General features: G+C 54.5%; 1 protein-coding gene and 1 long non-coding RNA gene across 7 annotated transcripts; both read left to right on the forward strand.

Annotated features, from left to right (window-relative positions):
- The first annotated feature begins 1092 nt into the window (after window positions 1-1092).
- Window positions 1093-8876, forward strand: SH2D5 (SH2 domain containing 5). Of its 5 annotated transcripts, none has more exons than XM_064678788.1 (10): window positions 1093-1694; window positions 2738-3151; window positions 3320-3400; window positions 3516-3590; window positions 4129-4272; window positions 4344-4572; window positions 6353-6521; window positions 6616-6718; window positions 7046-7205; window positions 8540-8876. In XM_064678788.1, exons 2-10 carry the CDS (start codon window positions 3068-3070, stop codon window positions 8731-8733), a joined length of 1239 nt encoding a protein of 412 aa, XP_064534858.1. In that variant the 5' UTR covers window positions 1093-1694; window positions 2738-3067; the 3' UTR covers window positions 8734-8876. The 5 variants fall into 5 exon arrangements, with proteins under 5 accessions (XP_064534858.1, XP_064534856.1, XP_064534855.1 ...); XM_064678786.1 differs by having other exon boundaries at window positions 2926-3151; XM_064678785.1 differs by having other exon boundaries at window positions 1093-3151.
- Window positions 8877-12687: 3811 nt separating this feature from the next.
- On the forward strand, window positions 12688-15789 carry LOC135425949 (uncharacterized). Of its 2 annotated transcripts, none has more exons than XR_010435801.1 (4): window positions 12688-12814; window positions 13175-13266; window positions 13354-14802; window positions 15606-15789. It is a non-coding gene; the product is annotated as an uncharacterized LOC135425949 (long non-coding RNA). The 2 variants fall into 2 exon arrangements; XR_010435802.1 differs by having other exon boundaries at window positions 13828-14802.
- Window positions 15790-23846: the final 8057 nt, after the last annotated feature.

Genomic DNA, 23846 nt, shown 5'->3' on the forward strand with positions numbered 1-23846 from the left:
TGAGGAGGGGAATTGCACACACAGAAAGGGAGAAAATAGCCTTATTGAATTTATTCTCTTCAGTTGCCATCCCAGTGTGCTGCCTCTAACAATGTAGAGTTAAAAAAATTCATATAGAAATAGCCCAAATTGTTCCCAGCCCTGTAAGGAGGGTGCAAACAGCAGGCTAAAAGTCACAGCTGATGGGAAAGAGAGAGTGAAAGCTCCAATCAAAGAATAATCCACAGGGATGTAAAGCAATTAGAGACATTAGTTAATGGCTCGTTCCTGGGGCTACTTGTGCTGAAAGCAGGGGTTTGTTGGCATTGCAGTGAGTCAAATCTGAGAAACTTCTCTCAGTGGTAGGATATTTATGGGGATGAGGAGTCCTCACTCAACCACTGGGCATTTTGCCACCTCCCTCTTCCCAGTAACATTCCAACACCAACAACGCCACAGATGTTTTTTTTAAAAAAACCACTGCTCTGGATGACACCTGTTTCTCACACCTGAGCAAGTGCACCTCAAACTTTGAGTGGAGCCATTGGCTCCCTTGATCATCACCAGATTCTTTGGCTGTGGTTTGAATTAGGTGATTTCTGCACACTGAGCCAAAGCCGAAAGCCACAGAGCTGGTTGTATTTAATCCAAAGGATTGATCCCTGCTTCCCAGGAGCTGTGACTGGGATTGAGCTGGAAAACCTTCATTACCAACACAGCAAGCACATCCAGGGAGGTTCATGCTGCCTCCGCCGCTCGCTCTCCTCCAGTCTCCGCTTCCTGGCCAGACTGGGCTCCGTTATGTTATTTCTTCAGCCCCATCTGTCCTGTTTTTTCCATTTTTCCCCCGTTTCTACGCTATCGATTGTTCCGGTGGCTCTGCCAGCACATCTCACGGTGTCTTGAAGCAGCTGGTGCTGGCTGTGACCCAAGGTTTGAATGCCACTGGTTGGACGCTTTTCCTTGCACCCTTGGGATCACTGGGGCACGAGACAGGGATTTTTGGATGCATCCCAGGGCGTTAGACCCCATCACCTCCCCAGACTGCTGCTTTCCCAGTCCAGGAGCCAAGTGCATCCCTGGGGCTGGAAGCAGCTTCGCCTCAGCCGGCCAGAAGAGGCTCTGGGTTACGTGGGTGCTTTGCAGCGAGGTCGGAGCCATCCCTCTTTATTTTTTTATGGCAAAAGCAGGCAGCAGTGGGCAAAACTCCCCAACGAATGTAGAAATTGGGGTGAAAAGGGTCTGAGCATCAGGGCAGGGGTGGCGAGCGAGCGAGCGACCACGTGTGTGCGTGTCAGGGCTAGAAATCGCTGCTCCGCCGGGCACGCTGGAGGAGAGGGGGGAAAGGGAGAGAGAAAATCAGCCGCAGCCGCGTTTTCCAAAAAGCCGGAGCGAGCGCTCCTGCTCGCCGTCGCTTCCAAGAAACGGAGAGAACCGGGGAGGAAAATTGCGGTGATTCATCGCGGGCAGATCGGAGGCAGGAAATGGGAGTTCGCTGCCTGCCCCGTGCCCGGCGTGGGCTCCGTGGGCTCGGGCTCGCCGGGGCCTGGCTGGCGGCGAGGGCCTGACGCCAACGGGTCGAGCATCCCTGCGCCACGGCGGGAGCTGCCGGAGGAGCCACCGGCAAAGGGAAAACAACCAGCGGAGGCCAGGACCCGCAGCACCGGGAATTTTTCACCTGCGTTTCTCCGGAGCCATCCAAGCGAGAGCTGCCCGTGAGCCGGGAGGGGGCCCGGCGGGATGGGGGTCCCGGGGGATGCTCGGTGTCCGCTGGCACGCACACGCTCACGCGCACCCCAAATTTTGGGGTCAGCATCCCTCCCTTGGGGCCCCCCAGGGTGGCCGGTGGGCCGGGGGCTCCATTGAGGAATGAAGCGTGGGAAAAGCGGGGCGGGGCTTGGGGGCTGCCTGTCCGCGGATTGGCTGGGGGAGGGGGGAGACCCCCCAAATTGCGCTGGAATGAGAGGGGCAAACCTGAGCTTGTAACGCGGGTGGCGGCACCGGAGGGACCCCCCCACACCTCACTAGGTGCTCCTGGTGCAGCCGGACTCCCCTTGTGTGTTTGCACCCAGGCGGCCGCGTCTCCGTGACACGAGTTGCGCCGGTCTCAGCCCGGCCGAGGGCTGCGAAGCACAAACCCCCTTGGGGTGTCTGGAGAGGGGCCGGGCGCATCCCTTGGTGGGTGCTCTGGCCGAAAAAGCACCCCCAAACCTGCTGCCCCCATCGCTGATGTTTTGGGGATCACCCCTGAAGGACAGCCACGGGGTCTCGGAATGCAGGGACAGCGGGGACAGGGGATGGAGCGCTGGGAGAGGGGCAGGATGGGGTGGGAACCTTAAAAAAATCTTGCTGCATTTTGGGATGTGAGGCTGCACGTGCAACTCCCTTGGTCCGGACTGTGTACTCGGGATGCAGGGATCTCTTGGGGTTCTTTTGGGGGAGGAATGTGGGGACTGCATCCATCACATTTGGGGTTGGGATCTGGGGCTCCTCACATTGCCCTCGGGGTCAGGACGCAGGGACTGCCTGCATCCTGCTATGGGACCCTCGCGTGGAACTCAGGGGCAGGACAGGGGGACATTGACATTGCACTTGGGATCAGGACACTGGGACTGTGGTGTCAGGGTTGGAACACGGGGACCTTTGTCTTGGGGTCGGGGTCAGGCTGTGGGGAGCCCTGCATGGCACCTGGGGTCACAGAGGGACAGGCCACAGGGGGCTGGGACACGGGGACCCTTGTGTTGGGTCTGGGATGCAGGATCCTCACGTTGGGATTGTGGTCAGGACTTCGGGACCCTTTTGTTTGGGCCAGTATGGAAGAACCCTTGTGATGGGGACAGGACCTGGGGACATCTGCATTGGCGTCAGGACTTGGGGAACTCCGTGCAGGGACTGGAAACAGGGGACAGTGGGGGCAGGTTGTGTCTGTCCCCTCCCTCCTCGCAGGGACGGTGACCAGGGACCACATCCAGGCTCCCACCGAGTGCTCCAGCACCACCGCCCCGGGGGGCTCCGGATAATTCACATGTGGCACCAGAGCTGCTTAACCCCATCCTGATCCAGCCTTCACCCCCAAAACCCCACTGCCATGAAGAAGAAGCCGTCCAATGGGCGGGGGCCGGACCCTGCGGCCCCCCAGCAGCGAGCCCGGGGTGTCACCAAGCCGGCAGAGGTGACTTACCCATGGGGGGGGGGAAACAAACCCCAAGATGGGGTTTGAGTGCAGCTACATCCCCGTGATCCCCCAAAACATCGTCTCAGGGGGGGCTGGTTGCCTTGGGGGGCAGCAATTGCAGCATCAGGGGGTTGTTGCTGACACGGGTGGGTTTTGCCCCCCCAGTACGTGGGTTCCTTCGTGGTGGAGGAGCTGGACCTGCAGCAGCAGGGGGGGCGGCTGGAGGAGCAGCTGCGGGCACTGAAGGTGGGGCATCCACCACTGCTCCCCCTCGCTGGGAAATGGGGGGACCCCGAATCATGGGGGGGACCCCCCGGGTGCCACAGCCCGGCCCCCCCAGTGCCACATGTCCCCCGGACAGGACTGTCCCAGGAGGAGGTTGGTGGTGCTGAGGTTCAGTTTGCAGGGTTTGAAGGTCTACGGCGCTGACGGGGAGGTAGGGGCTGGGGGGGGTCAGTGATGGTAGGGAGGGTCAGGGGTGATGAGGGGGTCGTGGGTGCTGGGGAGGGGGTTCAGGGGTGCTGGGGAGGGTCAGGGGTGCTGGGGGGTGTCATGGGTACTGGGGATGGGGGTCAGAGTTGCTGGGAATGGGGGTTAGAGGTGCTGGATAGGGGGTCAGGGGTGCTGAGGTGCTGGGAAGGGAGGTTAGAGGTGTTTGGGGGGAAGGGGGTCAGGTGTATTGGGGAGGGGCCACTGTGGGGTGCTGTGGGGTGGGTCAGGTGTACTGGGGGGCTCAGGGATGCTGGAAGGGGGGGTCAGAGGTGCTGGAGGTGGTCAAGGGTGCTGGGGAGGCTCTTGGGTTCTGGGTGCTGCCGGAAAGGTGCCCCAGGGGGGCTGCACCTCTCTGAGCTTTTCGCTTGCAAACCTGCTTTGCTTTTCTAAGTTGGGTTGCAAACTTCTGGGCAAATAGAGGTGACACTGGGAGGACTCCCCCAGGGGTGCTGGGTCCCCCTGACCCCCCTCTGGTCCCCCAGACCCTGCTGATGGCCCACGCTCTCCGCCGGATCCTGTACAGCACGTGCTGCCTCGCCGACCGCCAGTTCGCCTTCGTGGCCCGCAACCCCCACAGCCCCCCCAGCACCCTCTTCTGCCACCTCTTCGTGGGGCTCCCGGGAGAGGTGGCGGCCCAACCCCCCCATCCCCCTAACCCCCCCCCACAATTATCATTATTTTTAAGATTTGCACGCAGTGTCTTTCGCCTCCCCCAGGTCCAGACCCTGCACCTCCTGCTCTGCCGCTGCTTCCAGCTCTGCCACCTCCTGGCGCACCCCGAGGAGCAGGCGGGCGAGGGGGAGCCCCCGGGGCCGGGGGTGCTGCGGGAGCCCCTCAACCCCGACGAGGTGACTCGCAACGTCAACGCCCTGGTGTCGTTCCGGCGCCTGCCCGCGCCCGCCGGCCTCGGCTCGCTGGGCACAGGGGTGGGTGCCCACGGCCCCTTCCCCGGGGACTGCTCCACGGGGGCTCTCACGAGTGGGATTTTTGCAGTGTTTTCTTACACGTGCTTTTGCACAGCCCGACGTTTGCACGGTGTCTCGCATGGCCTTTCCTTTGCCCGGCGTTTCACAGGATGTTCTGGGCTGGGAGGGACCCACCAGGGCCATCACAGAGATGGCCCAGCAGAGAATCACCTCATGTCTTTCACAACAGCACGATGCTTTTGGCAGAGCTTTTTTATTTTGCCCCACGTTTTCCCGGGCAGCTCTTGCCTGGCCTTTTCAGCACGTCATCAAACAGCCCGATTTAACACGGCATTTTCTCGCGTGTCCCCTCTGCACGGTGGTGCGAGTGCAGCGCTCCACGCGTTTTGAAGGACACATTTTTGCCCGGTGCAATTTGCAGGGTCCGCCCTGCACAGCCCGTCCTCACCTTCTGTTTTAGATGTTTTTTTTCCTTGACAGCCTTTTCCTGCCTGGAATTTGGCATCGGGCGTGTTTGCACGGCAATTTTTTTTTTGCATAGCAATTTTTTTTTCACATCACTTTTGCACGGCATTTCCCCCCTGGTATTTTCACACTGCACTTTTTTTTTCACTGAGTGTTTCCGCATAATTTTTTTTACACGGAATTCTTTCATATAACTTTTTTACATGGCATTCTTTCATGGTGATTTGCATGGCTGTCTTGCTGTGACATTTCTTGCAGAGCATTTTTGCACAGTGGGGGTTTTTCACAGTCCTTTTTGCATTGTTGGGGTTTTTTTGCACAGCATCCTTTGCATGGTGGTTTGTTTGCATGGCATGTTTTGCGGGACCTTTTTTTGCGTGGCATCTTTTCCATGGTGGTTTTTGCATGGTATTTTTCCATGGTGTTTTGCACAGCATTTTTTCTGCACATCATGGTTTGCACATCACTTTCTTGCACTTTTTTTTGACACCTCATTTTGTTGCACGGCATTTTTTGCTGGATGATTTTTGCAGGGTGTTTTTTGCGTGGCATTTCTGACTGCATTTTTTTTTTATAGCATTTTTTGCACTGCATTTTTTCCAATGTCTTTCACATGGCTTTTTTTTTGCACACTCTGTTTTTTCATGGTGTTTTGCACAGCATTTTTGGTGTCTCATCTTCGGTGTTGCATTTTGTTGCAGTTTTTGCACAGCATTTCTCTGCATGGTGTTTTCCACAGCTTTTTTCATGTTGCATTTTTTTTGCACAGCATTTTTCTGCATGGTGCTTTGCACAGCTTTTTATTGTGTTTTTTTCCACAGCATTTTTGAGGCACAGTGTTTTGCACAGCGTTTTTTCTGTATGGTGTTTTCCACAACATTTTCTCCTGTATGGTGTTTTCCACAGCCTTTTTGGTGTTGCAGTTTGTCCACAGCATTTTTCCCCATAGCATTTTTTTCTTCATGGCGTTTTGGTGTAGCATTTTTGGTGTCACATTTTTGGTGTCGCATTTTTTGGTGTCACATTTTTGGTGCCGCTTCTTTGGTGTAACATCTTTGCCTCATTTTCGGCGTCGCGTTTTTGGCGTTGCATTTTTTGGCGTCATATTTTTGGTGTAGCTTTTTCGGCGCAGCATCTTTGTTGCTTTTTTCGTGTTGCTTTTTTGGTGTCACGTCTTTGATGTCGCACCTTCGGCGTCGCCTTTTCGGTGTTGGCGTTTCTTCCACGGCCTTTTTTTCCCGCACGGTGTTCCACACGCCATTCCCCACGGCCAGAGCCCCCAGCCCCTCTCACAGCCCCTCCATCCCCTCCCCAGGACCGGCGGCCGGAGGCAGAGGGCAGAGCCGGCTCCTGGCGCCCGGGGAACCCCTACTGCTCCCCGGTGCTGGTGCGCAAGAAAGCCATCCGCAGCAAAGTGCTGCGCTCGGGGGCCTACCGGGACTGCGGGGCCGAGGGGCAGCTCCACCAGCCGCCCCGCGACGCCGGTGAGTGGCACAGGGAAACCGAGGCAGGGGGGCACCCGCGGCCCCGGTGTCGGGGGGCTCTGGGGGCAAAGAGGGGACTAACGGGCTCCCGCAGCGGCGGCGGGATGGGAGAGCAAAGGCGCGCGGAGCTTGGCCCTCCTGCCCGAGAACGAGAGCGTCCTGGCCGAGAGCGTGTGGGCCTTCGCCGGCATCGCCAGGTGAGTGCGCGGGGGCCGCCCCTCGCCCCCTGCGCCCACCCCCTGTGCCCACCCCCCGTGTCCACCCCCTGTGCCCACCCCCCGTGTCCACCCCCTGTGCCCACCCCCTGCGCCCACCCCCTGTGCCCACCCCCTGTGCCCACCCCCCGTGCCCACCCCCTGTGCCCACCCCCCGTGTCCACCCCCCGTGCCCACCCCCCGTGTCCACCCCCTGTGCCCACCCCCTGTGCCACCCCCTGTGCCCACCCCTGTGCCCACCCCCTGTGCCCACCCCTGTGCCCACCCCCTCTGCCCACCCCCTGTGCCCACCCGCCGCCCCGTCCCCAGGGACGCGGGGGTCGCGCTGCTCCGGCGGGACGTGCCCGGAGCCTTCCTGCTGCGCCCCGAGCCCGGGCTGCCCAAGCGCTGGTGCCTGTGGGTGCGGGCGCCCTGCGGCGTCGTGTCCTACGGCCTCCTCAGGACACACCAGGGCAGGTTCTGCGTGGAGGTGAGCCGGGGGTGAGGGTGGGTTGGGTGCACGAGTGTGTTTGCTGCGGGGCTGCAGCAGTGCAGGGTCGCACCTGGGTAAGTGCACGTGATGTGTCTTGTGGGGGTGCACTGGGGTAAAAGGGCATTTTCTGCGTCTGTGCATTGGTGCCCTGGGGTATTGGTGCGTCTGTGCACGGCTGCAGTGGAGCATGGATGCACGGAAGGAGTGTATGAGGGCACTGGGTGCCCCTGTGCATGGATGCACCAGTGTGTACAAGCATCTGGTGTGCCTGTGCATGGATTCATTGGTGTGTTGGCATTTGGATGCACTGGTATATATGTGCATTTGACACACCGTGTAGATGCATTGAGACCACCCGTGCAGGGATGCCCTGGGGCTATAAGTGCCTTTGGTGCATTTGTGCACTGATGCACTGGTGTGTTGGTGCATCAGGACATGGATGCACCGGTGTGTGAGTGCCTTGGGTGTGTCTGTGCACGGATACACTGGTGTGAACAAGCACTGGATGCATTAGTGCATGGATGCCCTGGTGTGTCGGTGCACCTGTGCATGGATGCACTGGCACATTGGGACATGGATACAGTCGGGACATGGATGCACTGGTGTGTCCATGCATTTGATGCCCCATGCAAGTGCATTTGGTCCATCTGTCCATGATGAACTGGTGCCCTGGTGCAGGGATGCACGTGGGTGTAAGGGCATCAGTGCTCAAGGGCACCTGTGTGGGGTGCACAGGGGTGTCAGGGCATGGGCACATTGTTTTGTGGGTGCATTGGGGCACAGGTGCATCTGTGCAAGGCACACAGGTACCCACAGGTGTGGGTGCACCTGTGTATCCACACTTTGGTGTGTAAATACATCCAATTCGTGGGTGCCCGAGTACATCTGTGCATGGTATGTGGTGCACAGGTGTATGGGTGTGTCTGACTCACAGCCCTACAGGCCTTTGGTCTGTGGGTGTATCAGTGCACAGGGGCAGCTGTGTGCACACACGGGGCACAGGTACACCAGTATACACGTGCACAGGGGCAGGGGGTGCACGGCTCTGTTCGACTCATGTGCCCAGGACATGGGTGCCTTGGGTCTGTGGGTACCTGCTGCACAATCACGGGGGATGTCCAGGGTCTGTGGATATCTGCTGCACAGGCACAGGTCTGTGTTTGGGGTGGAGTGTGCTTGTGCACGGGTACAGAGGTATTTGGTGTGGGGTACATTCAGTCCAGGGGTGCAGAGCCACATGGGCACACGGGCTCGTGGGCATCCCTGCACGGCCCTCACGGGGGGCTCACCTCTCCCCTCTGCCCTCTCTCCCGCTCCGGTGCCGACGGCAGCACTCCAACGCCGAGTTCGCCAGCGTGGCCGCCCTCTTGGCTCACTACTCGGGGGCGCCGGGGGGCTGCTTCTGCCGCCTGGCCCCCGGCCACCGCAACCCCGGCTACGAGGAGCGGGACCCCGGCGGCGGGGCCGGCGCCTGCGGGGGGGAGTCCGCCTGGGCCCCCTCTGCCCCCATCGGGGTGCAGCATGAGCGAGGGTAGGCCCGGCCCCCTCTCCCCGTGCACGGCTGCCCCCCGGCCCCCCGAGCTTTAACTCGCTGCCATCTGCCTTATCCATCCCTGCCTCCCGCGGGCTGCGCGCTGTCCGGCAATAAACGGCTCTTGTGCATCCGGACGGGGCTCTGCTGGCTGCTCACACTCAGCCCGCGCTGCGCGGTGTCGCACGCCCGTGTGCCCACGCGTGTGCCCCCTCGGGAGCTCACACCCGTGCACTCGCAGCCCCGCACACTCGCGTGATGCACCCGCACGCTGGCACGGCTGCAGCGGGTGTTTGTGCCCGTGCTGTCACACCCCGTGTGCCCGCGCACTTGCACTTCCACAGGCGTGCGAGCTCAGCCCCTGGCGCCCTTGCAGCCTCACGCACTGCTGCAGTCGTGCACTCACACGCACTTGTGGTGGCACACGCGGGTTCTCGCCCTCGCGGGGGCCACACCCGTGCACTGGCACAGCCGGGGACCGGTGCCACCACACGCTCGGATCCCACACACGGATCCCACACAGGGATCCCACACAGGGGTGCCCCTGTGCGCTGTGTCGTGCACACGTGTCCTCGTGCACCTCCCCTCGCACGAGTGCCCTTGTGCCCCCCTTACATGTGCCCCCGTGCACCCCCCCTTGCACGCCTGCCCTCGTGCCCACCCCTGTCACACGCGGGGACACCCTCATGTCCCCCTTGCACACGTGCACGTGTGCCCTTGCACTTCCCTCACCCCTCGGGACCCTCAGCCCACCAGACCCCCTCGGAGTCCCCTGCGGTCCCTCGGACCTGCCCGGCACCGGCATCTCATTTTCCCTCGCTCAACCCCCCTTCGGTTTGTCCCGGCTCCCAAAAGTTGCCCCAGGGTTTCCTGCCCTCGGGGTTTCCCCTCACAGACCCCCTCAGATTTCCCTTCCTCACCTGCCCTAGTCCCCTCTCACGTTTGTTGCCAGTTTCCCCCTTTCCCTCCATCCCTCCCCAGCTCTTTCCCTCCATGCTCTCCCCTTCTCCCCCAGCCCCCCGGCTCGGGGGACCTTCTTCCCCTGCATGTCCCCAGCGAGGGGGGAGCGCTCCCACCCACCGAGGGGAGCAGACCCCGCCTTTGGGTTGCCCCAACCCTCCCCCGCCCACCGGTGCTCCCCAGCCCGGCCGAGCCAGCGCTTGTGGGGCCAAACCGGGAGTGTGGAGGGAACCGGACTGACCTCACCGTGAGGGGCTGGTCCGGGTGTGTGGGAATGATCGATCCGGGGGGGGGCTGATCGGGGTATGTGGGGTGTCCCGGGTGTGTGGGGATGAAGAGGGTGTTGGGCTGACCCAGGTATGTGGGGCTGACCTGGTGGGGGGGTGACCTGGGTTATGTGTGGCTGATCTGGGTTTTTGTAAGGTGAGCCAGGTGTGTGGGGCTGACCTGGGGGTGTGTGTGGGGTGACCCAGATGTGTGGGGTGACCCTGGTGTGTGGGGTGACCCGGGTGTGTGTGGCTGACTGTGGTGTGTAGGGTGACCCGGGTGTGTGGGGTGACCCTGGTGTGTGGGGTGACCCTGGTGTGTGGGGTGAGTGGGGCGCTGGCCGGGGGGTGGTGAAGGTGGCTGTTCACTGCTGGGCCCTGAGCGAGCAGGAGGCAGCCCTGGGGGTGCTGGACGATCGTCAGCGTGGGCAGCACAGGGCTGGTGCCTCCTCCGAACCCCACGGCCCCGGAGAGCCCCCAGAGAGCTCACCTTCAACGGGGCATTCAGTCAGGAGCACAGCACCAAGCACAGAACTGGGCACAGCACAGAGCAAGAGCAGCACTGAGCACAGCACCAACCACAGCACCGGGCACAGCTACAGCGACATCACCAACCCACTCCTGCAGGTGAGTGGGCACCTAGGCAAACACCATACACCCAGCACTGGGGGCAGTTTTGGGCACCACAGAGATATTAAGCCATTAGAGAGTGTCCAAAGGAGGCTACAGAGATGGTGAAGGGCCTTGAGGGGAAGCCATACGAGAAGTGGCTGAGGGCACTGGGTTTGTTCAGCCTGGAGAAAAGGAGACTGAGGGCAGAGCTCATCAGGGTCTGCAGCTTCCTCACAATGGGCAGCACCAATCTCTGCTCTCTGTGCCCAGTGACAGGATCCAAGGAACGGCTGGAGCTGTGCCAGGGAGGGTTAGGTTGGATATCAGAAAAAGGAGTGATTGCTCCTCTCCCCAGAGGTTGGTTGGCACTGCCCAGGCTCCCCAGGGCAGTGGGCACAGCACCAAGGCTGCCAGAGCTCCAGGAGGGTTTGGACAAAGCTCTCAGGGACAGGGTGGGATTGTTGGGGTGTCTGTGCAGGGCCAGAGGCTGGACTGGATGCTCCTTGTGGGTCCCTTCCAGCTCAGGAAGGGTTCTGTGGACACGTGGCTGGGGGTGTGGGCTGAGGAGCTGTAGGTGGACAGCTGATCCCTAAGTGGAACAGGATCCCCTGGACCTTCCCCACACCAGAAGGTGTCCCTGGCCATGGCAGGGCATGGAATGAGATGAGCTTTAAGGTCCCTTCCAACCCAAACCATTCTGGGATTCTGTGACTTATGGACAGAAACAGCCCTGTCTGCTACTTCAAGAGGTTTAGCTGCAACCCTGGGGTGCAGAGGAGGGCAAGCAGCGTCCTCCTCTGGGAAGAAAAAAACCATTTTTAGCATCCAGCAGGAACACCAAGAAGAGAATTACATTGAATTGGTTTAGGTGGATGTTTATATCGTAGAATCCCAAAATGGTTTGGGTTGGAAGGGACCCTAAAGATCATCTCATTCCCTTCCATGGTTAGGGACACCTTTCACTGTCCCAGGTTGCTCCAAGCCCTGTCCAGCCTGGCCTTGGACACTCCCAGGGATGGGGCAGCCACAGCTTCTCTGGGCAACCTGTGCCAGGGCCTGCCCACCCTCCCAGCCAGGAATTCCTTCCCAGTGTCCCATCTGACCCTGCCCTCTGGCAGCGGGAAGCCATTCCCTTGTCCTGTCCCTCCATCCCTTGTCCCCAGTCCCTCTCCAGCTCTCCTGGAGCCCCTTTAGGCCCTGGAAGGGACTCTCAGGTCTCCCTGGAGCCTTCTCTTCTCCAGGTGAACCCCCCCAGCTCTCCCAGCCTGGCTCCAGGGCAGAGGTTCTCATGAACAGGCCCTAGAGAAGAAAGGGGACAAACAAGACTCCTGATGATTTTATGGACATTTTTACTGTCAAGTGAGAGAAACCTTAGAGAAGATGGGGAACCTCAGCCTGGCTTAGATTGACAAAATGAGAGGGGATCTTTTTATTTCCTTGTTAACACCTCAGCATGGAAAACAGCCGGGATGAGAAAGAACCAGTTGAGCAAAAAAAGCCCAACCTCCCTCAAAAACCCAATTTTGTTAGAAGAAGAAACATGGACTAGATGGCTCATGATGGCTTTAAGATAGAAGTTCCTGATTGTGAGAACAAGCAGAGTTTGACACAGCAGATTATTAGATTAATGGGTTCATTTTTTTATTTAAACCTTAAGAAATGCAAGTATTTTCTGTTCCTACCATGCTTCTCTGAAATAGGAAGAAGTGACAGTGAGCAGCTTGCTAAGAGAAAGTCATTCAAAGCTAAAGATCATCCCTTTGGACCTCCACAACCAACCACAGTTCTTATTGTCACTCTGGGTTTCATAAGATTTTTATGCCCTATCATAAAAACATTCTGGTTTTCTAAGTGTTGTCAACTGCTTTGCAACACCTGCATTGCTTCAAGATTTCCAGTTTTGAGAGAAAAACATTGATTTATATGCTAATTTCTTAATAATTATACTCTGGTGGCAAGCGAAGATCAGGCAGTTGTTTGATGTTTACTTCCAGCTCTTCTTTTAAAATACCTTTCAGGAGGTGGGATGGAGTCTGGGTGATGTATTCCCAGTTAGGCAAAGGATGGATGGCTATCTTATTTGGTTTGCCCCATTTCCAGGGTGCCACCAAGGGCTACAATGGCACCATCTTTGCCTACGGCCAGCGGGAAGTCATTCACCACACAGGGGTCGTGGATCCTTCCTCACAGAAGGGGATCATTCCAGAGGGATTGAACACATCCTCGAGAGCATCCAGGTGGCTGGAGAGAGATCCCGTTGAGAGGGTTTTACCAGAAAGGCTTTGTTGGGTGTCACACCCCAAGGAGTGAGTGTGGATGGCACAGGGGGGCACAAACGGGGACGGGGTTTGGGGTGTGCTGCCTCTTGCCCTAAAGCTGAGCCCTGTACACAGGCAGAGCAGCTGCATCCTCGTCCCTGCTGACTGGTGGACCTGAGGTGTTTAAGGCAAAAGATCCCTTGCAGGATGTGTCGAGTGGCTCCACCTGGGAAATGCTGGCAGGGATCTCCGCAGGGCAGTGGGCACCCGGCTGCAGGAGCAGCTCCGTGGGTGCCTGTGCTGGGAGAACCTCACCCCAAATCCTCCCTGTGTTTGCAGTGTGCTGGAAGTGCCGAGTTCCCCAGGAGAGCCTCCTACCTGGAGATCTGCAGTGAGACCTTCTGGGAGCTGACACCAAGCAGAAGCTGGAGGTGAGGCAGAATCAATGCATCTTAATTAAGTGCTTTAATGAGCTCAGATAAGTGTTCCCATGACTGACACAAGTGCTCTGTTGGAAGCTGAGCACCAGAACACGAGAGTCAAGTGAGGAATATGGAAGCCAAGAGGAGATTTTGGGGGACTTTGGTGGAAGTTCAGAAGCAGGATCCATTCGTGCCCAGTGTATCCCACATGACAGTGGGATGGGACAGTGGCCAGGAGCTCAGCAGCAGCTCTGTGAAAATCCTTTACTGGGCAAAGGTGGAATAAAGTGCTCATGGGGCAATTTCCTCCTCATCCTCTTCATCTCACAGTCGTCTCTAAAGCAGGAGGATTCAGAGCATTATCCATGTTTAATCTGATCCAGTGGAGCCGTGGATGATCTCATTATCTGCCTAAACCAAAAGAGCTCATCCTTTCTGAGGGGACACAGCAGATATTACTCCCCATGGGAACGTGTGGGGAAGTTTCCAGGACCACAGGAGGGTAAACTCTCCCAAAATCCTAATCAAGGGGTTGATCTTTATTAAGTTTACCTCTTGGTGGCTTTGCAGATCCTTTTGCACGTATTGCTGGAGGGAGCTGCACATCTGCTGTCCTGATTTACTTGTCTGGTGAATAAAACCAGGGCAGGAGCACCATGAGATGCACTGGGATGGCAACAGACCCAAACTGACTTATGGGGCAGGTATTTTTGAGAGGTTTCTGGCTCCGAGGGAGGCAAACCCCTCTCTGCCTCACGTTCCAGGCGTGCCTCGCCTGTCGTGTGCGGAGGGAGGGTGGGAGAAGGGGACTTCTGGCTGCAGTTTCCCATCCTTTGTTCCACATCGGCGGTGACACGGGTTTCCATGGCAACGCAGTTGGCACTGGGAGGGCAGGAGCTGGGCAGAGCAGTTTCCAGGGTAACACTGTCACACTGCCTGTTGCTGCCTCCACCGAGGAACTGAGGGAGTCGTGTCCTGCTTCTGTGTTCCCCAATTCTCCCCCAAAATCCCGTTTTTGTTCATTCCTTCGCCTCTCACTCCCAGTGACTGTCCTGTCCTTGGCTGGGTGTTCCTCGGGGACACCCCCAAACACAGCCAGGCCAGTCCTGGGTTCTCCTGCAGCACAGACCAGTCACAGTGTATGAACAGTCGGTCTGTGGCTGTACCTGGATCCATCCTGGGCAGCCACACCTTTGGAATGAGGCTAAATCCCACCCAGTTTAGTTTTCAGCCACTTCTGCTCTGTTGTGTGCAGACTTTTTAACAACCCTATTTTATAGAATCACAGAATCACTGAGGCTGGAAAAGACCCTCAGGATCATCGAGTCCAACCTTCGGCCCATCCCCGCCCTGTCCCCAGCCCAGAGCCCTGAGTGCCACGGCCAGTCCTTCCCTGGGCACCTCCAGGGATGGGGACTCCACCACTGCCCCTGGCAGCCTCTTCCAGAGTTTAATCCCCCTTTCCATGAAGAAATTCCTCCTGATGTCCACCCTGAACCTCCCCTGCAGCAGCTTGAGACTACGTCCTCTGGTGCTGGATGAGAGGTGTGAGCATCACTGAAGTATTTGAGGCTCCTCTTTGGAATTCAGTGCCAAACGTGGTCTCTGTCACTCTGGGACACCCAGCCATGACAACCCTATCTCTATATCCCAGCTGACACGATAAAGATAGTTTTGGTGATGAATTCAGCAAACGTGGGGCGTAACAAAGCTGTGGAAAATTAATTCAGCTAATTTAAAATTCCCAGTGTGGAGGGGGCTGGTGTAGGAGTGCAGGGATCTCTGGATTATTCTGTATTTTTGTGTAGGTTTGATGGGTAATTCAGGATTTTGGATGCTTCCATTGTTTATTAACGTTCTGTATGAAATTTTTAATCTGTGTGGTTGATAATTACTGAGAAGGTGCTGTTGGGTATTCAACACTGTTTCAACCCAGGTGCCTGAATAGGATTTTAAAAATGAACTTATCTGGAGAAAAACTTGACAGTTCACTTGTGTATGATGGTTGTGATTTTGGGAATGTTGTCAGTGAGCTCAAGCCTCCAGCTCGGAGCAGAGGGTTCAGCAAAGCACAGGGAACAATATCTGGGAATATTGAATCTGTGCTTTGATAGTAAAAAAAGCTCCCTATGACTGAGGAGATCTTAGAGCCTTTGCCATAATAGGTGAAAAGTATTCAAGTTTTTGTTTAAAATATGCAGCTTAATAATAGAGGAGGTGGAGGGTGGGGAGGAGCCTGGTTCCTCATGGCCTGGGGGATGTCTGAATCAACCAGCAACTTTTAACTTGAATTCTTTTGAGCCATGACAGTGTTTCCCTCTTTTTGTGTGGTTTTATTCCTCCTTCAGAAACAAGGCTTTTTGGTGGCAGCCAGATGGAAGTGCCCAAGGCCAGGTTGGATGGGGTTTGGAGCAACCTGGGATAGTGGAAGGTGTCCCTGCCAAGTGCAAGTCAGATAATTTCACCCAATGATCCCTTCATTGAGCTCTGTGTATCTTTTTTACAGATGGAATAAAAGAACCTTTTAATGACGTTTTAGTGACTAATTTTCCTTTCTTGAGTGTCTTATTTCCACTGGCAGTTCTTTAGCTGATAGAGCTGAACACAGACCTCAGGAGGGCTTTTCTGGGAGCAGAAAAGGATTAATCTCTGCCTTGTCTTTGACCCTGGCTGGGAACAGCTTGGCTTCGTTTTCTTCAGCTGTTTCAGTCATGGGGAAAGTTACACAACGTCTTCCTAAATTGTGGTTCCAGATGTTGATGGCAGTACCTCATTTTCCACTATCCAAAACATATGTGTGGGATTTGGGGAATTTCTCACAGACAGTGGATGCATTATGTGGGTCTCTAAAATCCCAATTTTAATCTCAACAGGGAAAAGGGAGTATTTACACTCCTCTTTTGTGCTCCAGACTGGTGCAGGCCTCTTCATCTGACCTGAATTTCTCTGATTTAAAGCTTTGAAAATGTTACATGGAATGGGATGGCAGGTGGGGAAACCTGCAGGATTGGCAGTTAAAGACAGCTGGGATATTTGAGGAGAAAATTGAGGGCTCTGGCACAATCCTCGTAACCAGATGGTTCTACTGGGTGATCATTAATTGAAATAGTTGATGAAGTTGGTATTTCTGTTGTGAAGCAGTTTTTGTGAAGAGATGCTCAGAGAAGTTCAAGCTTCTTTGCTGGGTGAGCCTGTAGTAAATTCTAATTTAAAAGTGAGTGGATATTTTGGATCTCTGCAATATATGGACTAAATTACACTTTTAAGTAACAAATTCAGGAGTTATGGCAAATACCAGGCTCTTGGCTGCAATGGCCAAGTGACCATCAGTATTTCTACCATATTACAGGTGTTTCATTCCTTTAAACAAAAAGAGATTAAGGATTGTATTGTTCATGAGAAACGTTGCAGATTTGGCCTGTGCTTGTGCCACCAGCCCTGGCTGCAGGGGAATTGGGGAAGGTTTCAGGCTGCTGGAGGCATTTTAGCAAGAGTCTGAGGACTCTGTTACACCATGGGGACTAAACCACTGAGCTCCAAGCTGGAAACAAACTGCCTCCCTGGGTAAAAGGACTGGAACCAAAACAACAGGAACCAAAACAACTTTTTAATTGCCTGGCAGTGTTTACATGAACTTGGGGAAGGAGGGAAGGAGTTAGAAACCTATTTTTTGTGACTATCCGCTCACCCCAGCACCCAGAAAAGGCAGTGACAGGGTGGTTTAATTTTTAATCCATTTGGTTTTTTTTTTCCCAATTCTCCCATGTCTTGACATGCCAAAAAGATCCAGAGTGAAACAAGTTTGCTCGGGGGCAAACGTTAAGTTCCACAGTTACCAAGCTATTGTTGTAACAGGAAATATCCCAGGGCAACAGATTTGAGAGGTTTTTGGTGTTTACGTATGAACCTTTATCTTTCCCCCATGAGTCATCTGATTCATTGCTCATGTTTAGGCATTGCCCAGAGCCATAAAACAGAACTCTGACTCCATTCAATCCAGGTTTTGCAGAAGTCTGATTGGAAAAGGATGGATTTGGTTAAAATCTTGATGCTTTCTGGGCTTGGAATGCTGAAGGAGCTCTTCCCTTGAATTTGGGTTGCAATCTTCAGGAAAGACTGGGATGTGGACACCCAAAACTGTGGCCCAGTGCTTAGGACAGTAGTTCCAGGACTGTGTGTCCAACCCTTTGCTCTGCATGAGGCTGGGAAAGTTAAGTACCCAGTGAAATGGGGGGTTCCCAAAGGAACCAGATGCTCCCTGTCTTTATCAGAGGGAATGTGTGTTATTAATTCGTCACGTTAATCCCCCCTCAAAGGCAGGTCAGGAAGCAGGTATAACATGTGTGAGGTGTGTCCAGCCAGCTGGGAGCTTCAGCTCTCATCTGCTCTTGCCCTGCAGTGGGAAGGCAGCAGCTCCCTGGGATCCATCTCCTCATCCAGGTGCTTCGGGCTGGGAGCAGTCCTGATTTTCTGCAGTTTCCCTGTTTCTTGCCTGTGTTCCTTCATTTTACTCCCTCACTGGGAATGCCATGAGTCCAACACCTGAAGCAGCAGGGTAGGAGCTGTGTCACAGAGTGATTTTACAGCTGGCCTGGCTCCTGGGGCCTCAATAGGATGTGTTTTCTCTCTTGAAGCACAGCAAGAAGCCTCTGGAATACATCCATTGACCAGGGTAGGGTGGATTCCAGTCTTGAGAAAAGCCCCAGTTTGAGCATTCATGGAGAAACTGTTCCCCAATGTGAGGTCTACTCTGGCCTTTCTACGTCAGCCTGTAGAGGAACCTTCCTGCCTGTCACCCTGTCACACAGGCAGGCCAGGAGCCTGCTCCTTGCCTGTGCCCTCCATAGAACCCTGCTCCAGCTGCTGCCCACTGGCTCCTCATTTCACACTCCTCCTTTCTCTCTCTCCACTTGTCAGACACTGTTCAAGTTCCTGCAATCACAGAATCCCAGAATGGTTTGGGTTGGAGGGACCTTAAAGCTCATCCCATCCCACCCCCTGCCATGGACAGGGACACCTTCCACCAGCCCAGGTTGCTCCAAGCCCTGTCCAGCCTGGCCTTGGACACTTCCAGGGATCCAGGGGCAGCCACAGCTTCTCTGGGAACCTGTGCCAGGGCCTCCCCACCCTCACAGGGAAGAATTTCTTCTGTATCTCTCACCTAAGTTTCCCTTCATGAAGCAATCTGAAAAGGAAAAACGTTGTATAAACTCATGGTCTGATTGTGTGACTTTGGTTGAAATTCTAAATTCTGGGGAAATCACAGAATCACCAAATATTCTGAGCTGGGAGGGACCCCCAGGAACCATCGAGCCCAAAATATGTGTGTGTGGGGGGGTGTTCAGAGCTCACTGGGAGAGTAAGAACAGGCATGAATTTTTACTGTGGATTCTGTTCAGGAAAGCACTGAAATGTGTAGTGTTAAGATTAAGTAGATATTTATTTACTTAAGGGAGCCAGGGCCCCAATGCAGACAAAGAACAGGGCTTGAACAGGACATGATGCCAAGAGACTCCTGGTTCTTAACTGTTGAGATGCTTCCTCCTGAGAAGAGCCTGACCTGGAATTATTTTCTTGCAGATGAGCAGGAGCAGGACCACCTTAGGGCCACAAAACTCATTTTACCTGAACAGATGGGCACGAGTGATTTGTCTGGTAGGAGATATATCAGAAAAAAGAGGTTTTTACACACAAACCGTTCATGAGGTTTCACCTCAACCTTTCCCTTGCCAGTTGGAGGAAGAGTTCTGCATTCTGGTAACAGACTCTTCCTTTGCTGTGGCCAAATTGATCTTATTCCACCGGCAAAGACCATCTCAATCATCCAGCCTTTTCAATAATGACAAATCCTCTTAGAAAACACTGGCACGATCCAAATCCTTGGTTATTCTTCATCACTCTGGCTAGAATTTGGTCAGTCCCAGAACAGAGGTTTCAGCTGGTAGAGCAAAAATGAGCTGCAAAAGGAATAATACTGTAAAATTCTTTATTAAGTATATGTATATGTATATTTTCAAGGTGAGCATTCTGTCCCTCTTTTCCTACATTCAGCTTTCAACACAGCAAGAGAGGTTTTGCCCTGCTGGCAGTGCTTGAGGACTCAGCCCAGCACCAGTGCACTTGCTCTTTCCTCTGGAGCAGGAATAGCAAATGTGGGAACAAATGGGGAAGAGCAGTTTTCAGGGAGCTGGTCAACTCTGGAGAATTATCCCCCGAAAAAGGGCAACTTTCAGCACAGGAATAAGGCTGTAGGATGACTTTTTTCCCCTTTCTGCCACCTTTCAGAAACAGCTGTGAAGAAAGAAGGGAATTTCCTTGCACCTTTCATCTTCCCAGCGTCTTTTGTCTCCCAAATCTGTAGCATAGCCCTGGAAACAATTCTCCTGTTACTCTGTGAAAGATATATTTATAATTATAAATGTCATATAATTATATTCACTTTCATACCCCTGAATCTTGAACCTCTCCCCCTCTCCCCACACCCACAGAGCCCTGGGCCAGTGGGTGTTTTGGCAGTGGAGCTCCTGGCACGGGAGCACGGATTGCAGGAGCACAAGGATTGCCATGTGCTTTCCTGGCAGACAGGTTCTTTGCTCTCTTTCCAGGAATTCTACAGGCAATCCCACCCAGTGACTGCCAGTGATCTTTATTTCTGCCTTGCTCTGTGGGGTTTCTGCCTGCTGAGGCTGCTCCCCTGGGAGCAAATCCAGCTCCCCTCCTCAAACCCCGGCTGATCAAAGGAAGTTGGGAGGGGATATCCCAGAGTGGCTTTCACTAAAGCTTGTATTTTTTCATAACAATCATTACAAATATGGTTCAGCCTTTCCAGAACACTTCTCTTGCTATTTTCTGAACCCTGGACTTCTCCTATGGACAGACTCTGTGTTGATGGAGGCCTTATTACAACATCATTTTGCCTCAGTACAGTTCCCACCTCTCTGGAGGTGGATTGGAATAGATTCCCAAGAAGAATTTTGAGGTAACTACATGTGAAACTGTCAGAGGAGGGAGAAATAGGGAGGAGGAAAGCAGTAGTCAAAGATGTTAGGAACAGTAGAGGGATGAAGAAACAAAAATTTTTGAATCTTAAATATAAGTAATACTCCCAGTAAAGCTTGAGGCTTCGGGACTGGGGTCTTACAACAGCCAAAGATCACTGCTGGACAAAAAGGGCCAGGACAAAGGTCTTGCTGCCCACAGAGTGCCCTGGGAGGCCCATCATCTGCACCTGAGACACTGAGGTTATGGGCTTTCTTTCCTGGGGGCAACAATTTACAGGGATGTGAGAGGATCCACATCCAGCAAGGAGATGGTGTGGAGAACAAGTGCTGCAGCACATTTGCTTGCAGTGAAGTGGCTGCCACAGCCACCCTCAGCTGGGGTGTGGGAGTGCAGTGGGACCAGGACAGAGCAGTGACCTCTGGAGCTCAGCCCTCTGCTCCAGAGACACCCTGGAGACCTCCAGAGACACCCTCACCTCCAGAGACCTCTGCCCTCTGCCAGGGAAAACTCCCAGCCACCTGGGCAAAACTCCGGGCTTTCTTCAAAAATGAGGGGTTTCATTGCCTCAGGAAGAGGATAAAGCTGGGACAGCTCCTTTTCCTCTTGAAAAAGGTCCTTTTAGGGCACATGGAGCTCTCTCATGTCCCTCCAGGTAAGGCAGCGGGTGTCCTGCTGTGCGTGGATGGAGGAGAGCAAGAGCTCCATGACCCTCCCCATCACTGAGGCCACTTTTGCCTCCAACTTGTGCATCTGAAAGTGTTTGCAACACATCAGCCAGAACTGACAGCAAAATTTCCCAATAATCCCGTTTTAGGGGCGTGTTAGACTCAGGGCTGGGATGTGGGAAGTGCAGGTTTGAGGCTCGAGCTCAGCTCATCTTGGAGGAGACCTGGCTTGAGGGTTTTCTTCTGGGCAAGAGCTGACCCAAGAGAAATCCCTTAATCAGACCTCAACACCTCATATTGAAACAGTACAGGGGCTCAGGCTGTTCCAGAAATATGCAATTTAAGCAAATTCTGCTGATTTCTCGCTTACCCCTTTGTGGGGAAAGATGTTAAAATGAGAAATGCTCAACCAGAGTTGGATTGTGCAAAGTTCTGTAGGCTTTTAACTACTGTTCCAGCTTTCCTGTGGTGTGTGCTCGCTCTGTTGGGCCTCTCCTGGCTCAAAAAGGAGCTGCTGTGAAATGGAGAACAGCAGTGCTTGTAATCTGTGGGCAATTCTATTAATGCAGAGATCTCCAAAGAAACCCTTCTTTTTATTACATATCAATTGTTAACAGTCCTATTGCAGGACTGGTCCTATAGCAGGGCATAATCCTACTCCTTTTGTGGCAAACAAGGGGAAATGCTCTTCTAATTACATTGTTAAATCCCAGTTCTGTGCAGATTGGGCAGGAGGGTTTGGTTCTGCAGGCGTGGGGATTTCAAAGCCGCCTGCTGAAGCTTTACACACCGGGGCAGCTCAGCAGAGCAAGGCTGAATCCTGGGATTCAACCACCGATTAAGCAAAGAAAAGGGAAGGTTACCTGGCAGGAGCAGTGCAGCAGAATAGCAGGTCAGTTCTGGGGGAGAATGAGCAATTTTGGAGGGTTTGGAGATAATTAAGAGGCTGTTATCAGCAAAGGGGTTATCAGCCAGTTTGAGCCAGTGTTGGCCAACCTGGGAAACTGCTCTGCTCCAGATCCTGTGCAGACAAAGGGAATGGCTCTGGAGCACGGCTTTATTCCCATATCTGAGCATGATTTCAAATACAGGTCTGTGCCAGTGCTCCATTAGCAACACTGAGGTCACAAATCATCAACCCTGGTTGATACTGCCCCAAAATGGAAACCAGACTGTGGCTTCCAGCCCTACCACTCCCACAGCCACCATTTTAAATTATTCTCTGTGTAATTTTGGAACCATTTGTGTGTCTTTCCAAACTAGAAATAAGAACTGAAATATAGCAATATATTCAATATTTATTTCAATAAGAATTTAAATATAAATGCCACAAAACAGAGGTTTTAAAGAGAATTTTGTGAGTGTAGAAATGTATTTTCAGACATACTTGTTGACTGAGGTGCTCAGAATATCCTGTACTTTGTCTTTGTGCACTATTTTGCCCAGAGAAGCTGTAGCTGTCCCACCCCTGGAAGTGTCCAAGGCCAGGTTGGACGGGGCTTGGAGCAAGCTGGGCTAGTGGAAGATGTCCCTGCCCATGGCAGGGGGTAGGATGAGATGAACTTTAAGGTCCCTTCCAACCCAAACCATTCTGGGATTCTATTTATGATAGAAACTGTTAATAAGAGTGGAATTTGCCGTGTTTGCTCATGGCAGAAAATCTTCACTGTTTTCTGTGTCTCCCCGAACGTTGTCCAGGAAAGGATGTGTGTCCTCCTGGCTTACACAGCTGGTTCTTGGCACCACCCAGCTCAGAGGAGTGTTTCCCTTTCCCAGGCTGCAGACACTAGAGGTGGCTGTGGGGGAGAAGGATAAAAACAAGGACCCGAAGGAAAAGCATGAACACCAGAAAAGAGACGTGGGTGCAGGTTGTGGCTGCACTGAGGGATCCAACGAGGACAGCAGTGAGCAGGTTCTCCTGAATGTCCACGACTCCATCCAGGAGGAGGTTTGAGCCCAGAGCAAGATGCTGGAGAATTTGCAGGAGAAGGTGAGGGGGCGGCTCCTTCCACCTCCATGTCCTCATTTTTTTATGTTACAGAATCCCAGGATTGCTGAGGTTGGAAGTCCCCTGGAGTGCCCTCTGTGCCCAATGCCCACCTTGTCCCCAGCCCAGAGCACTCAGTGCCACGGCCAGGCCTTCCTGGGACACCTCCAGGGGTGGAGACTCCAAACCTCCCTGGACAGCCCCTTCCAGTGCCTGACCACCCTTTCCAGGGAGAGATTCCTCCTGCTGTCCAACCTGACCCTCCCCTGGCACAGCTGGAGGCCGTTCCCTCTCCTCCTGTCCCTTGTTCCCTGGCAGCAGAGCCCGACCCCCCCCGGCTCCCCCCTCCTGTCAGGGGGTTGCAGAGCCAGAAGGTCCCCCCTGAGCCTCCTTTTCTCCAGGCTGAGCCCCCCCAGCTCCCTCAGCCGCTCCTGCTGCTCCAGCCCCTTCCCAGCTCCCTTCCCTTCCCTGCACACGCTCCAGCCCCTCCGGGTCCTCCTTGTCCGGAGGGTCCCAGCGGTGCCCCCGGGGCTGGAGGTGCCCCGGCCGTGCCCAGCACAGGGACGGGCCCTGCCCTGGGCCCACTGGCCAGACCAGTGCTGGTCCCAGCCAGGTGCCCTTGGCCTTTTGCCCACCTGGGCTCACATTCAGCTGCTTCCACCAGCACCCCCAGAGCCTTCTCCATCCAGCAGCAGACGTGTTTAGGGCAGTAGGTTCAGAGAATGACTCTGTCATATATTTCATACACCACACTTTGTGTGAGTTGCTTTTTTTTAAAAATCCCAGATGCAGCAACGCTCAGGGTGGGAAATTAAGCTATTGAACCCCCAACCCCACCTGTTTTAAAGGCCGGGCTTGGAGCAGCACGTGGCTGGAGGAGGATGTGTTGGGATGGGAGGGGATGGAACTCCCTCTACTGACCTACGGATCTGTTG

The sequence above is a fragment of the Pseudopipra pipra genome, chromosome 22, assembly GCF_036250125.1.
Source record: "Pseudopipra pipra isolate bDixPip1 chromosome 22, bDixPip1.hap1, whole genome shotgun sequence".
Lineage (NCBI taxonomy): Eukaryota > Metazoa > Chordata > Aves > Passeriformes > Pipridae > Pseudopipra > Pseudopipra pipra.

Excerpts from the sequence above, each read along its gene's own strand:
- SH2D5 (XM_064678785.1), top strand. The coding sequence starts at position 3,068 with ATGAAGAAGAAGCCGTCCAATGGGCGGGGGCCGGACCCTGCGGCCCCC. Across the intron at positions 3,152-3,319 it reads GTGTCACCAAGCCGGCAGAG|TACGTGGGTTCCTTCGTGGT; the intron begins GTGACTTACCCA and ends TTGCCCCCCCAG. Across the intron at positions 4,573-6,352 it reads TCGGCTCGCTGGGCACAGGG|GACCGGCGGCCGGAGGCAGA; the intron begins GTGGGTGCCCAC and ends TCCCCTCCCCAG.